The sequence below is a fragment of the Pseudochaenichthys georgianus genome, chromosome 22, assembly GCF_902827115.2.
Source record: "Pseudochaenichthys georgianus chromosome 22, fPseGeo1.2, whole genome shotgun sequence".
NCBI classification, from domain to species: Eukaryota; Metazoa; Chordata; class Actinopteri; order Perciformes; family Channichthyidae; genus Pseudochaenichthys; species Pseudochaenichthys georgianus.
Window position 1 is genome coordinate 9748180 of NC_047524.1, and position 13253 is coordinate 9761432.

Consider the following 13253-nt stretch of genomic DNA (forward strand, 5'->3'; position numbering starts at 1 on the left):
CAAGTGGCTCTTTTTGTAGTCTGTCAGAAAGTAGTGAAAAATGACAGTTTCCATTGGTACAAAATCAACTGTCCAAAACTGAAGACAATACATTTATAGTGATATACAACATAAAAGCTTGATAAAATAAAGTAGTTTTTTTTCACTTTTACTTTCAAAAAGTTAGGTCTTTGGTTGTTATTGAAATATATAGACATGTTATTCATTGGGATAAACCCCTTGAGATGCACCATCTCGTTTTCAAGGGGGTCCCGAAATAAATGAGGGACATGTTATGGAAACTTATTTTTTTTTGTGTTTTATACAGTTTACTCAACTTTAAAAAATCACTCTGTGGATTCTCTTTTTAAAGTTTTAGATTTGTATGTCATATCTTTCTATTGCTATTGACAAATAAACAGATGATTTATATATTTTTTGTTTCACTGTGTAAAAAAGAAATGCATGTTGTTAAAAAATGTACTTTAAATGGACACGGTTTATTTTCCTAACGTTATATAACGTTGATTGGACTCAACTGTTTGGTAGAGTCTTATAATAAAAAAACTGTGTAGTGGGAGTTGTTGGCACCCGAAGAAACTAAAAGGCAGGAAAGTGAGAAGTGTAATGAATACCTTTCGCATGTTTAAGATGTGTGGATTTGTGCCTTTGTTTCATTTCACACACACTGAACACACACAGGCTGTGCTTTAAGATCCTGATGCTGTTCAGTATCTTCCTGACAGGTGAAGTCTTTATGTCTGAATGTCTGGCCTGCATGGTGCTTCGTGCCCTGCTGGCTTTGTCCCTGGTTTACATATTCATGGCAGCTCAGCATAATAATTACAGCTTTGCATGTAATCAGAAGATCACAACAATGAGCGTGGCCTAGTTAGCTTGATGAGGGCGGGTGAAAGAAGTCACCCTAATCCTCAAACTGTTGTCTGCACTGTTTTGAACTCACTCTCACCCACTTCTCCAAAACACAGGAGTCATGGTCGCTAAAAGCCCTCGACGTGCAGCCTCTTCCTTGGAGCCATTTTGGACTGGTAACCATGGAGATGTGGGTCATGCAGTGATGGCAGAGAGGAGACTTGTGGAGGTGGTGGAGTCAGAGGACTGCAGGCTGCTGGAGAAGAGGGCCATAAACTCTCATTATATCTGGGTCACTGGGATGCTCCAGCTGCAACCAGCAGACAAGACGCTATTATGCAAGAAGAGGGACGAGGGATGTTGTGGGCACAGGGGCTTATAGTTACAGGGCACGTCTGTCTATCGAGCGAGGCGTATGTCAGGAGGGTGCGTAATGATATGACATGAGACCAGCTGAGCTGTGCTTTCTCAGAAACATGCTGTTGTTTTTGCACTCGCATGTCTTCAGTTGGGACAAACAACTTCTTCCATATTATTTGTTTCAGCACAAGTAATACATTTAACTCTACATGTCTTTTTGTATCTGTTAAACATCAAATAATGTTTTATATCATTGCATATTGTACCCTATATTAATGTACATATCTTTTTTTTAAGGCAATTGCTCAGATGAAACCTGCTGTATAATGAAATACAAGAATGGCCAGACATTGTGCTACAGGGAAGACTAAATATTTCTTAATACAGAAATTGAATGTCATATACATGTAAAGCATAACATTTTTGACCTTTTTATGTGTTTTATGTAACCATTATTGTTAATTATAGTATGGGATTATCCACTATTTATGAGATATCACCTCCTTGAAACCAGCCTGCAGTTGAATCTGTTGATAGTGTAAAGCTTCATGAAATCTCAGTCGTTATTTCAGTCATATAAAATCAAGTTTCTGCACCAGAAAGTGAATATAAGAGCAAGTTGTTGGCCATGTTGTTGTGTCTCCTATTGTCCATGGCCCCCACTCCATGACCCCCCTCCACTCGTTGGATCCTGGACTTGTGATTGGTGGATACGGGCTGGCTTTGTCGTCATAGCCCCAGTGCCCATTCATCAGTGGACTTGGGCGTTGTACTCCGCATCTCATTTGCGGCGGGGCCAATTTCTCCATTTACAAACTCCGCTCGAGAAAAAATTGAAAGAATTCCCGTTTCTTTTACATCTTTGCCACAATTCTTGTAGGTTCTCTCTCGTCCCTCTGCGGTCACTTCGGTTTCGGGCTGATCCACCGGTATCGGTTGTAGAAGGAGTTGCCGGCGCTTGACTTGAATTGTTGGGGAGGAAGCTTGCGGTCTTTGTTCATTCATTTGATCGGTTGGGTTCCTTTGTTGCACCAAAAGCATGGGAGCACAAATCTCCAAAACCGCTGGAAAAGAGGAAGCTGCGGTGGAAAAGCCAGCAGAAGGTGCAGCCGTTGCAACAAAGACGAACGGACAGGTATATATTTTAATTATTTAAGTCTCAATTGCTCCGGCGGAATTTTGTCTGGTTTTAGCAATGTGTTGCGTCAATGGCGTGCTCCATGTTCCCTGTAGCGCATCCCCACGCTCACCGGCATTCAGGGAAAGTGGCCACATGTATCCATTTTCACCAGCGAAAGCATTGTTACAAAATCATGTGCTTTTTAACGCAACGTTGATTAAAATGTATGCATTTTCTTTTTTAACTGCTTTAAATTCATACAGGCATATTATTTAATTCATTTTTTATATATAGTCATATATCAGGCCGCACATCTAATTTGTTGAGTGTGTATTTCATCAGGTCGAAATTGACATTTTTGATTTATCACAATAATTTCGACGGGGCTTTGGTTTCTGAAACATTGCGGCGGTTTTGGTATTCTTTTGGTTGAAATGTGTGCAGCGGGGGTTTGTGGGCGCTCTCACTGTGGCATGGCCATTTTAAAAAAAAAAAAAAACGATACCACGCCTTTGTTGCCAGATTCAAGAAAGGAGCCACGTTTTTGTGCCAACACTACCCTGTAAATCAACCAATTGTTTGAAAAAAACACCGAGTTGAACGGTGGGAATATATCTCAATTAAAATAACACGCAATGGTTTATTAAAAAAGTCATTAAAATGAGGCTTAAAGTCACAAAATTCCTATATTGTATCCTGTGTCTCCACACTGAACACCACCTGGCGGGAGCCGGCGGTACTGCAGTCTAGCAGACTAGCCTACTGCTGAAAACCACAGATCTGTCGTCACTCTCCTAGTAACAGATGTTACTGCAGTTTTAGGGCTTTTTCCTATTGGTTAGTCCTTGCATTTGATTCAATTCCACAGCATGCCAGATTTTGCAGGGGGTATTCTTGCACACACATTCTCTTATGTAGGCCAGAATTGGCATAAGATTCATGATTACAGAGGAACAAACTCCCTTTTCCTTAAATAACATGGAAAGGTTCACAAATGACAGTTTCATTCTCTTTCTTTCCAGGAGAATGGCCACGCCAAGACCAATGGGGATACCTCTCCAGCTACAGAGGAGGCCAACAAAGCTGATGTTCAGGCCAACGGCAGCACTCCCACTGAGGAGGCGCCAAAAGAAGAGAATGGCGAGAAAGTAGAAGTTGCAGAGGCCAACGGCGAGAAGGAGCCTGCTGCCACAAACGGAGAGGCTTCTGCCAAGCCGGAGGAAGGCACTCCGTCCAGCGAGGATGGCAAGCAGAAGAAAAAGCGTTTCTCCTTCAAGAAACCCTCCTTCAAGCTCAGCGGCTTCTCATTCAAGAAGACCAAGAAAGAGTCTGAGGAGGCAACAGAGGAAGAAGCCGCAGCAGCAGAACCAGCCGAAGGAGAGAAGGCGGCATCTGAGGAGGCAGCCGCTGAGGAGGCCAAACCAGCGGAGGCTGCAGCTGAGGAGGGAGCCAAGGAGGCTGCAGCTGAGGAGCCGAAAGCTGAGGAGGTGAAGGCAGAAGAACCTGCAGCAGAGGAGAAACCAGCGGAGGCTTCACCCGCTGAGCCAGAGACGGCAGCCAGTCCAGAGGCCGCCGCTGAGTAATCCTACTGAGCCAGACACCGGAATGAAGGAGCCCGTCTGAAGGAATGCGAGGACTTGTCTAAAACCAGGGATTTTTTTTTGTTCATTTTTGTTGGTGTTTGTTTACTATTCTGCAACCATCTCATCCATAATGACTGCAAGGTCCTTGGCAGTGACGAACAGGAGGTGTACTGGAGAGTGTGCTGCTTCCTCACTGCTCATTGGTGCTTGCATATGTGACGTTGGCCGTGTGTGAAAGTGCGAATGTGGGTGTGAATGTTTTTTTTTCTACATGAAACCATGACTTTGTTGACACAAAATGAATTTGACATATTTTATCAAAGTATTTGGTGCTGGGCAATTGGATGTAGCAGCTAAAGCTGTGTCTGCAAGATTTGACACATTGTGATATTTAAAGGGAAAGTCCTAAACCAAGTCTTAAATGTTGTCTTTGCAGTGCACAGTTGTTTACAACTCTTAGAAATGCGACGCTCCTGTGGACACAACCATTCCTGAATTAAGTAGATATAGTTAACTGTCAAAACAATAGATGCTCATCACTTTCCATTAGATGCCACCATTTCAGAACTCTAGTAATGCACGTTGTATAGACTTTGATATTACTGGTTTTATGACTGAGATGTACCTAAATGACTGAAGTTTTTAACAGATTACCCATTGTAAATGAAGTTTTTCTTGTTTTTCACCATTTGTAAGATTGAATAAAATTGGGAGATGTTTTAAGCAAGATTTGCGTCAAGCTGTAATGACTTCAACACCACTTAATTTCTACACTACAAAGCACACATAGGGGTTTGGGTGCAATTGTTATATGGCATAATACATTTTTTATATAATGAGGCATCGCCATATTCAATATGGAATGCAACATTGCCTAAACTGATTATAGTTGTCAGCACTAATGAAGAATAAAGACATTTAGCGCCACTCTAAACTCATTTATTTATCAGGGTTATAATCCGTTGATTGATTTGGTAACTGAGTAGGTTTCGTATTTCCGTTTTGTGTTGTGTGACTCACTGAGCACACTTCAATTATTTGTATTACAGCACCCTCTTGTGGAGCCTTATAGGAATATCAGGTGTAGTTTCAATCATATGGAGAATAGAGAACAAAGTGCATCAAAATACTTGGCATAAAATGTCGAATTGTCAGTACATTTAAATTCCTATATATATATATAGGCTATATTACATTAATGACATTGGCAATAAGTACAATACTGCAGTCTCTTGTAAGGATAACAGGCCTTCAAATTGTTCTATATTATACAATTTAACAAGATGAAATTGCCTTCAGAAGAATTCCAGAGATTTAATTGGAGCAATAAGATTGACAAAATAGCACATGATTTATAACTTTAGAAATCCAAGAATGCGAGCATCGCAAAATAAACATGCTTTATCTAAACTAATTTGCGAGGAGACAAATTAAGATGTTTTGCTGCCCTCCAGTATTTTTAGAAAATGACTGGCTTTCTTGGGAAAAGCCACTGCATAATTATGTGATAAGACTTGAGGTAAGTTATGTAAACTGCTGGCTTTGCAATGTAAATGATAGTGTTGGAAACAAACATTTTTTATGGTGTCTACAATTGTTTGTATCTACAACTTTAGCACATACCTAAGTGATGCATGCACCTTTCATTGACATGTTGAAATTGCCTCAAGCAAACACCATAAAAGATCAGAAACTTTTCAAGAGTAGAAACGGCAAACCCCAGGGTGTTTTTAGACACCCACATCTGCACCACACTCATTTTCAAACCATCTATTTCCTTTGCACCCAGTGTACTGCAACTTTGGCTGCCACAAGAAGGGTGTGTTTTACAAATAATATTTCTATTTCTGCATCCTGGTCTGTGTGTGTATTTTGGTCAGGTTGTTGAGGGATTTGCTACCCATTTTGGACCTCCCTGTGCCTCACAGTATCCCATCATGCCACACAACTCTGTCCTCAGGTTCTCCCTTCTTTTCTTAGATATTTCAAGAAAATGGGAAAACAAGAGTTTACATATAAGTTAATACAGCAGATGAGCATGTTACAAAATATATCAAAGTGAAATTATTCATTTGAGTACAACAGATATATTTGGAGTGTGGTTTGTGGAGTGGAGCAGACGCAGTGCTCCGTCTGTGCTCCTGTCGGTCCCACCTCAGTAACCACAGACCATCTCTGAATGGCAGTCCCCTCAGATGGCACTCCCAAGTGGTTTCCTTCAACCAGCTTACTCTCTTTTCTGTGCCTCGGGGCCCCTCACCTAACCACCGCCTCGCTCTCTCTATAGGGAAGATCAAACACCCGCTGCCCTGCCAGAGGACCATCCCTGTCCCTCATCCCACATGCAAAGTATTTTCAGCACACCCATATTCAGACTTGCACGGTAGAGTAGATTTTGTAAACCTTGGATGGCAAAAAGGCAACCAGTAGCCATTGTTAGGGGGAAATTGATACTTTATCATACTCATCCTTCTAGCTTCAGGACCAGACCAGTGGTGGGACGTTCTCGAGATGTCTTTATTATATGTTTCATACTCCATTACATTTCAAATGGAAAACATTTTCTAATCTTCATTTATTTTACAGATTAAATAACTGGTTACTTCGCAGTTTCCACATTCTAAACATAGGTCTTGCTACAGTTTAAACTGTTGTCTAAGCTATGATAAGACCTTTGACCTCGGCTACATGCACCTGCAATTAAGCTATTTCCTTTTCTGGAATCAAAAGTGCAACATGAAAGCATATAACATTATAAGTGCTAACATCAGTAATGATAATAATAAGAGTGTATTCTGCATTTATATTCAATCAATCAATCAATGTTTATTTATATAGCCCAATATCACAAATGTTACATTTGTCTCAGTGGTCTTCACAGTGTGTACAGAATATCAGCATGACAATATGACACCCTCTGTCCTTAGACCCTCACATTGTACAAGGAAAAACTTCCAGAGAAAACCCACAGTTTAAAGGGAAACATGGGAGAAACCTCAGGGAGAGCAACAGAGGAGGGATCCCTCTCCCAGGACGGACAGACGTGCAATAGATGCCGTGTGTAAATCGAAAAGATAATAAATGTACCACATAGGTAGACCAAATGTTTGGGAATGTATCTATAATAAGAAGATGAATCCACGAGGATGTCAACAATCCTGTGGGAGCCATCAGGGAAGTAGTATGATGAGAGCCAGGCAGGACCACAGTGACAGGTTCAGCCACGACTCGAAGTCCAAGACTCAGATCAGGACTCAGGACTCAGGATCAGCCACGACTCAGGATCCCAGCGTAGATAGACACCAAAAAGAAATGTGGGGGAAGCTGGGTTATTCGGAACATGAGAGTACACAGGTATAGACAGAGAGAAGGAAGAAGTAAGGGGTCCCCCGACTGTCTAAGCCTATAGCAGCGAAACTAGGGGCTGAATCTAATCAGCCCTAACTATAAGCTTTATCAAAAAGGAAGGTCTTAAGCGCACTCTTAAACACTCTTATTGATGATACTTGCAGATTATAATATATTTACTGAAACATTGGTTAAAGTTGGTATGTTTGTATTTGTACTTACATAAAGGATCTAGATGCTACATCTGAGAGAGTTTAACAGTTCAGTATATCCTATACATTGCTGTGCTGAGTGTGTTGATATGTACAGTAGCTAATTTGCTAGCATCCATTATAAGTTTATTGGACTATTTAGTTTTCCTTTTATATCTTGGCAGTAGTTATTTTAAGCAGAACTTGGAACAATTGAGTTTGGAAACCAGATAATTTGTATTCCTATAATTATAATATAATATTAACCCTAACCCAATCCAGGGCTCTACATGAAGGCTAATAGGCTCGATTTAATCTTAGTTTGCACTTTAGTACTAACATAAGCAATAGCCAGATGGAAAATTAAGCACACAAGCCATTGTGCCTTAAATTTATACACATTTTCTCCAGAGTAGAAAGCATCCATCCCTGCTAAAGTGTTCTTGATCGAGACACTGAACCCCTACTGTACCAGCCTAAAGGGCAATTACTTTTTGGTGACCTTTGATCCCAATGCATTAGGCAGAAGGTGAACTTTTCTTTGCAGATGAATGACCTGGTTCCCTTGAGCCTGGAATAATTTTTCTGACAGATCCATTCAGGACATTTGGTATTATCTAATATGTAGCCCACTTCCAAATATGTTGTTTATAGAATGTTCTGAAAATAAACCAGTATTTGAAAAAGTGCTCCTGAGACAAAACATTGGTTTAGACAACTTTTATTTAGGTCATTATGCTTTACACGACATAATGCATGTTCAGGGATATAACGATGTTGCTGGTAGTTGTGTTTGTCTGACAGTATTCTGGTGACATATTTCCTTATAACGGTCAATTTGACCATTACCAATTCACAATATTCAAGTCACATACAAGGATAAGAGTTACATGTCAACATGTTACACAGAAAGTATTTGTTTACTTAAGATTTTTGGTCACACAAACAAAACTAGGAGGTACACAAAAGGAAAAAGCAGACAAACAGTAAATTAGGAATCACCAGTATTAAAGGAAAAGAGTGGAAAAATAAAAGTCAGGACACAACACATTTATAACACCTCCATTTCACATGCTGTCTCCATTACAAAAGCTCACTGGTAACTTTGTGGATTACTTCCCCCTATCACTGATCACCTGTTTTCATAAATTAGTTTTCCTTCTTCTAAGCAACTATTTTTTTGTAGTTTTCAAGTTGAAATGCAACTATTCCTCAAAGAAGGGTGAACTACCTGTCTGTTTGGTTGAGAAACATTTTAACAGGGAGTTTACTTTAGTTTGAGAAATAGATCGCAAATTAAGTTGGTTGGATTTTGGCAATTACTAAATCAACGTATCACGTTGAGGCAATGAGGAACCCAGAGAAAGAGCAGTGCACATTGTCGGCGGCAAAGACACCATTGGCCTCCTCATCGGGGATCTGGAGGAAGACTGTGTCCTGCTGATCAAGCAGGAGGACAGCACTACCGGACATCTGGTCCAGGAAGCCCTTGTTGTACTCATCATAAGAGAACATAACAGGCTGGCCGTTCTTGTACAGACCCACCAGAGCATGAGCTCCATTAACATGGATGTTGTAGGAGAAATAGTAAACTCCAGGAACTGTGCAAGTGAAAATGCCAGACTCAGGGTCATAGTGGTTCTCAGCATTGTACACAATCTGGTCAAACTTGATAGGGCTGCCAGAAGCAGGGTAGGGGGTGATCAGAGATGCAGTGAAAGCAGACATGGGGGACTTGACCATAATCTCACCCATTCCCATGCCTTTCTCATACATCATCTCACCAGGAGCACCAGGAGCACCAGTGGGACCAGCAGGGCCAGCCTCTCCATCAACACCATTATCACCGGTCATACCAGGGGGACCCTGAGGTCCAGGGACACCCTTGGCAGACAAACCTGCAGGGCCAGAAGGACCAGGCAGACCTGGATGTCCCTTAAGGCCAGAAGCACCAGAAGGACCCTGAGGACCAGTAGGTCCTCCGGTACCTGGAGCACCATCAGAACCAGAGGCACCTGACTCACCAGCACGACCGGGATGACCTTTGGGTCCAGCAGGGCCTGGAATACCAGAGGCACCTGGGGTACCTGGGCCACCTGTATGACCTTTGTCACCTGTGGGTCCAGAGGCTCCTCTGGGTCCAGGAGGACCAGCTGTGCCTGGATAACCCTGCTTGCCTGCAAAGCCCTGTGCTCCCTGATCTCCCTTGTTTCCCTTAATTCCCTGAGCTCCAGTCGCACCTGCGTCACCTTTGGAGCCAACAGCGCCATGCTCACCTGTGAAACCAGTTGCACCCTGAGGTCCAACAGAACCAGTTGGTCCAGTGGCACCAGTAGCACCAGTATATCCTGTAGGACCTTTCTCACCCTTGGCACCTGTGGACCCGCTGACACCTGTAAATCCCCTCTCTCCCTTCTCTCCATTAGATCCTGGCTTTCCATATCCGGGGACTCCAGGGGCACCAGTTGCCCCAGCAGGTCCTTGGTGGCCTTTAGGGCCACCTGCACCAGGCATACCTGGGGCACCGTTATCACCTGATTTACCTGGCATACCTACTCCTGTGGCACCAGTGTGTCCCTTGGGTCCCTGTGGTCCCATGGGACCTGCGGCACCATCCCTACCTGAGCTACCTGACTTTCCTGGCTCACCTGCCATACCATTTCTTCCTGGCTTTCCAACACCGGCCTCACCTGATTGTCCAGGTGCGCCCACAGCTCCTTCGGGCCCTGTCTCACCCTGAGCTCCTTGAACTCCCACCCCTCTATCACCCTTAGAACCTGGCAGGCCAGGTACACCTGGATGTCCTTTCAGACCAGACTCTCCTCTGGATCCCATTTGTCCAGGAAGACCTGAAGGTCCAGGCTTGCCAGTAGCAGAGAGGCCAGCAGGTCCAGGGCTTCCGGAGGATCCAGGGACTCCCCTTGGTCCTTGAACGCCAGCGACTCCGGTGTCTCCCTTTTCACCAGGAAGTCCGTGGCTGCCAGGTTTTCCAGATCCACCTGGGGAACCAGGTTTGCCAGCAATGGAGCGACCAGGAGCTCCAGGGGCTCCAGCAGGTCCTTCGGCTCCAGGTTGACCGACAGCACTCTCACCTGCGGGGCCAGCAGGTCCCTCAGGTCCCTCAGGGCCGGGCTCACCTGGGGCTCCAGGCTCACCTGCCACTGACACCACTGTGAATAATGAAACAGTCCATAATCAGTACCAACAGAAAGAAAAACAATAAGTAGTCAAATAAAAAAAAAAACGACTTACAGGTACAACTCTAAACAATACTTTAAGAGTACATTTCAAAACCTCCTATTTTAATGACTTTGTTCTGGAAATATATGCCTATAGTCTGTGCATCATTTGAACTATAATATCTTAGAAAACTGGGGGACATGACAAAAAGTACAGAAACATGGATATGGAGGTCAGCTCTCAAGTCTGAGTGTGTGTGAGTATGAAGTATAAGTAGTATCTTGTTCCATATTCAGTATTATATTTAAAGAGGTTGCTTTTTTCCCTAGAAAACCTTTAGGTTGTTGTTTTAGTTCATCTTGTAGTTTAGAGGTTTGACTACATGTCTCTGGTATGCTAGTGCAGTTTTATACGGTTTATTATATAAATTATAAACTTGCAAATCCTTCATAGTAAATGTAGATATCTGCCTCTGCTTTCTTCACAACATTTTATAAATTGTTTTAAATGATGTGTTAATTGGTTATGTAACTATTAGCTTTAAGATTGGGACTTGTTTGTCAAACAATAAGGTTTAAATGAGAGGGAACCTTTTTTATTTGCTGCCTTAATGTGGTAACATGTGTTTGAGTATCAAAGGCTCTCTCCCCGGCTAACTGCGCTCAGTTTGGCAAAACCAAACAGATGTTTCTACTTCTGTGTGAGGAAGGCACACCCAAGCAAACCACACTGCTGGGTGACTGAACTGTAATTGCTAGTATCAAACTAAAAATAATTCACTAACAGCTACTTTGTCAAATAAAAATAGTATATTGATTCACGCAAAAGTAACATTTCATATTTTAGGTTTGTATTTTATAGCTAGCATTCAAGGCTTTAGAAAATCTTTAGGAAAGCAAAATAAGGTTTTGTTTGAAATTAGCTGAAGTGTGCATTGACTAGCATGAGTGTCTCAAAGCATTCAACATCAACAGCTAAAATGACTAAAATGATAAACATTGTTTTATCTCACAGGCTTAATGTATTGAAAAGTAGTCTCATGGATATATGCTCTGGAGGTAATTCATATATATTGCTGATTTTGTACCTGAGTTAACTAAGGCAGTCTCCAAAAAAAATGAAATTCTGTAATTTCACTCAAAAATGGTGATAGTGTGACTGCAATACAACTACTGAAATCCTCAAAAAACACAGTTAGATGCATTTTATCTAATCCTATGACTTCTTATGGCAGAACACCCCAAAGGTCTGCACTGAGTAAATAAGCCTTGTTATTCAAATCTTAGATCTGAATGTGCGCTGTGATTGGAGAGGCATGAGCACTGCTGCATCCAATCAGAGCGCAGAGCAGGTTCAGAGCAAGGTGGAGTTTACTTTTCAAAGCAAAGTCCAGCCGGCTATGGCCAGCATCTGTTTGGCTGTGTGCTGCTCCTATTTTCTACAACTAAGATGGACATTTACAAGCTGAAGATTACAGGTAAGTCTTGAAATGTTGCTTGAGTAAATTTTGACTTTAGAGAAGAACATCACACTTTAGAAGCAACTTTTGGAGGGACAAACTATACTACATCAGGAGAAATGCTAGCATTCTGTATTGTCAAACACATATGCTATAGAAAGCAGGAGACTGTGTTTTTCTTACCTTGGCTCTTCACAGAGTAGGGCTGGTACTGAGGGGCGGCCTTCACCAATTTCTTCACCACATAGCGTTCTCCATGGGCAGCTGCAAAAGCCACCATGAGCAGGAAGATGCTTGCTACTCTTATGTCCATCTTGCAAAGTATGATCTGCATGGGGGGGAAAAGGAAACATTTAGCACAGAACTCTCAAGGTAAACTTGCAAACTTCCTATCTAGTTTTGAGTTATTTTACAGATCTTTACAACTTTCTTAGCTAGGTACACAGACTAAACATCTTTACAGAAACACTATGGACACCAGTAAGATAAGATAACTAAGAGTAACATGGTGCAAATGAGTTTGTGTTCTGAGCAGAGCATCCTTAAGGGCTCTTTAAAAAACCCAGATGATGCTCAAAGCCAGCCAGAACCTGCTTCCATGCCATGGAGACATACTCAAGGCCTAATCAAAACCTAGAAGATGACAACACTTCTCCAGATACAGAGCAGTTTAGAGAAGAAGGGAAAACACACTTACCAGCATTCAATGGAGGTAAAATCAATGTATTCAGCACCAGAAGAACTGCTGGTACTGCTGTATATCCTTAGAGTAGGAGCACAACTGAGGATATGCTGCTCTCTAGTACAACGATGTCAGTATTTATACTATATCTACTCCTCGCATAATTACAAAAAAAAGGCCCCCACCGTGCAAGCACCTCCCTCCTCAGAGCTAGGCTGTAATTAGAAGACAGATCTGCCCAAAGCCGGCATGTCACATCAGGGTGCCTCCATGTCTTGAATATCCAGACACATGATTATCACTTATTTCAGTCTTCCTCTGAACTAGAAAGTAATGAAAGTACAAGAATCACATAAATAAAGAACACATAAAATCAAAGCACACATTTTGAAGGTAGAATACACAAATCATCTTTCAATCTTTATATACTTATTTACTGTTTCTACACATTTAATTTTGTTTTCAGGATTTATTTATA

General features: G+C 42.0%; 2 protein-coding genes across 2 annotated transcripts; one reads left to right on the plus strand and one right to left on the minus strand.

Moving 5' to 3' along the window:
• Nucleotides 1-1959: 1959 nt before the first annotated feature.
• Nucleotides 1960-4644, plus strand: marcksb (myristoylated alanine-rich protein kinase C substrate b). The gene is made up of 2 exons (XM_034111608.2): nucleotides 1960-2347; nucleotides 3355-4644. Exons 1-2 carry the CDS (start codon nucleotides 2252-2254, stop codon nucleotides 3913-3915), a joined length of 657 nt encoding a protein of 218 aa, XP_033967499.1. The 5' UTR covers nucleotides 1960-2251; the 3' UTR covers nucleotides 3916-4644.
• Nucleotides 4645-8220: 3576 nt separating this feature from the next.
• col10a1a (collagen, type X, alpha 1a) lies at nucleotides 8221-12868 on the minus strand. The gene is made up of 3 exons (XM_034112091.1): nucleotides 12791-12868; nucleotides 12277-12421; nucleotides 8221-10624 (listed from the first exon to the last, which is right to left on the minus strand). Exons 1-3 carry the CDS (start codon nucleotides 12794-12796, stop codon nucleotides 8790-8792), a joined length of 1986 nt encoding a protein of 661 aa, XP_033967982.1. The 5' UTR covers nucleotides 12797-12868; the 3' UTR covers nucleotides 8221-8789.
• Nucleotides 12869-13253: the final 385 nt, after the last annotated feature.

What these genes read in the sequence shown, in the direction of transcription:
- col10a1a (XM_034112091.1), bottom strand. An exon ending in CTACTCTGTGAAGAGCCAAG is followed by an intron (nt 10,625 to 12,276) that starts GTAAGAAAAACA and finishes CATTATTCACAG; the next exon opens with TGGTGTCAGTGGCAGGTGAG.
- marcksb (XM_034111608.2), top strand. Translation starts at nt 2,252, where the DNA reads ATGGGAGCACAAATCTCCAAAACCGCTGGAAAAGAGGAAGCTGCGGTG. An exon ending in CAACAAAGACGAACGGACAG is followed by an intron (nt 2,348 to 3,354) that starts GTATATATTTTA and finishes CTTTCTTTCCAG; the next exon opens with GAGAATGGCCACGCCAAGAC.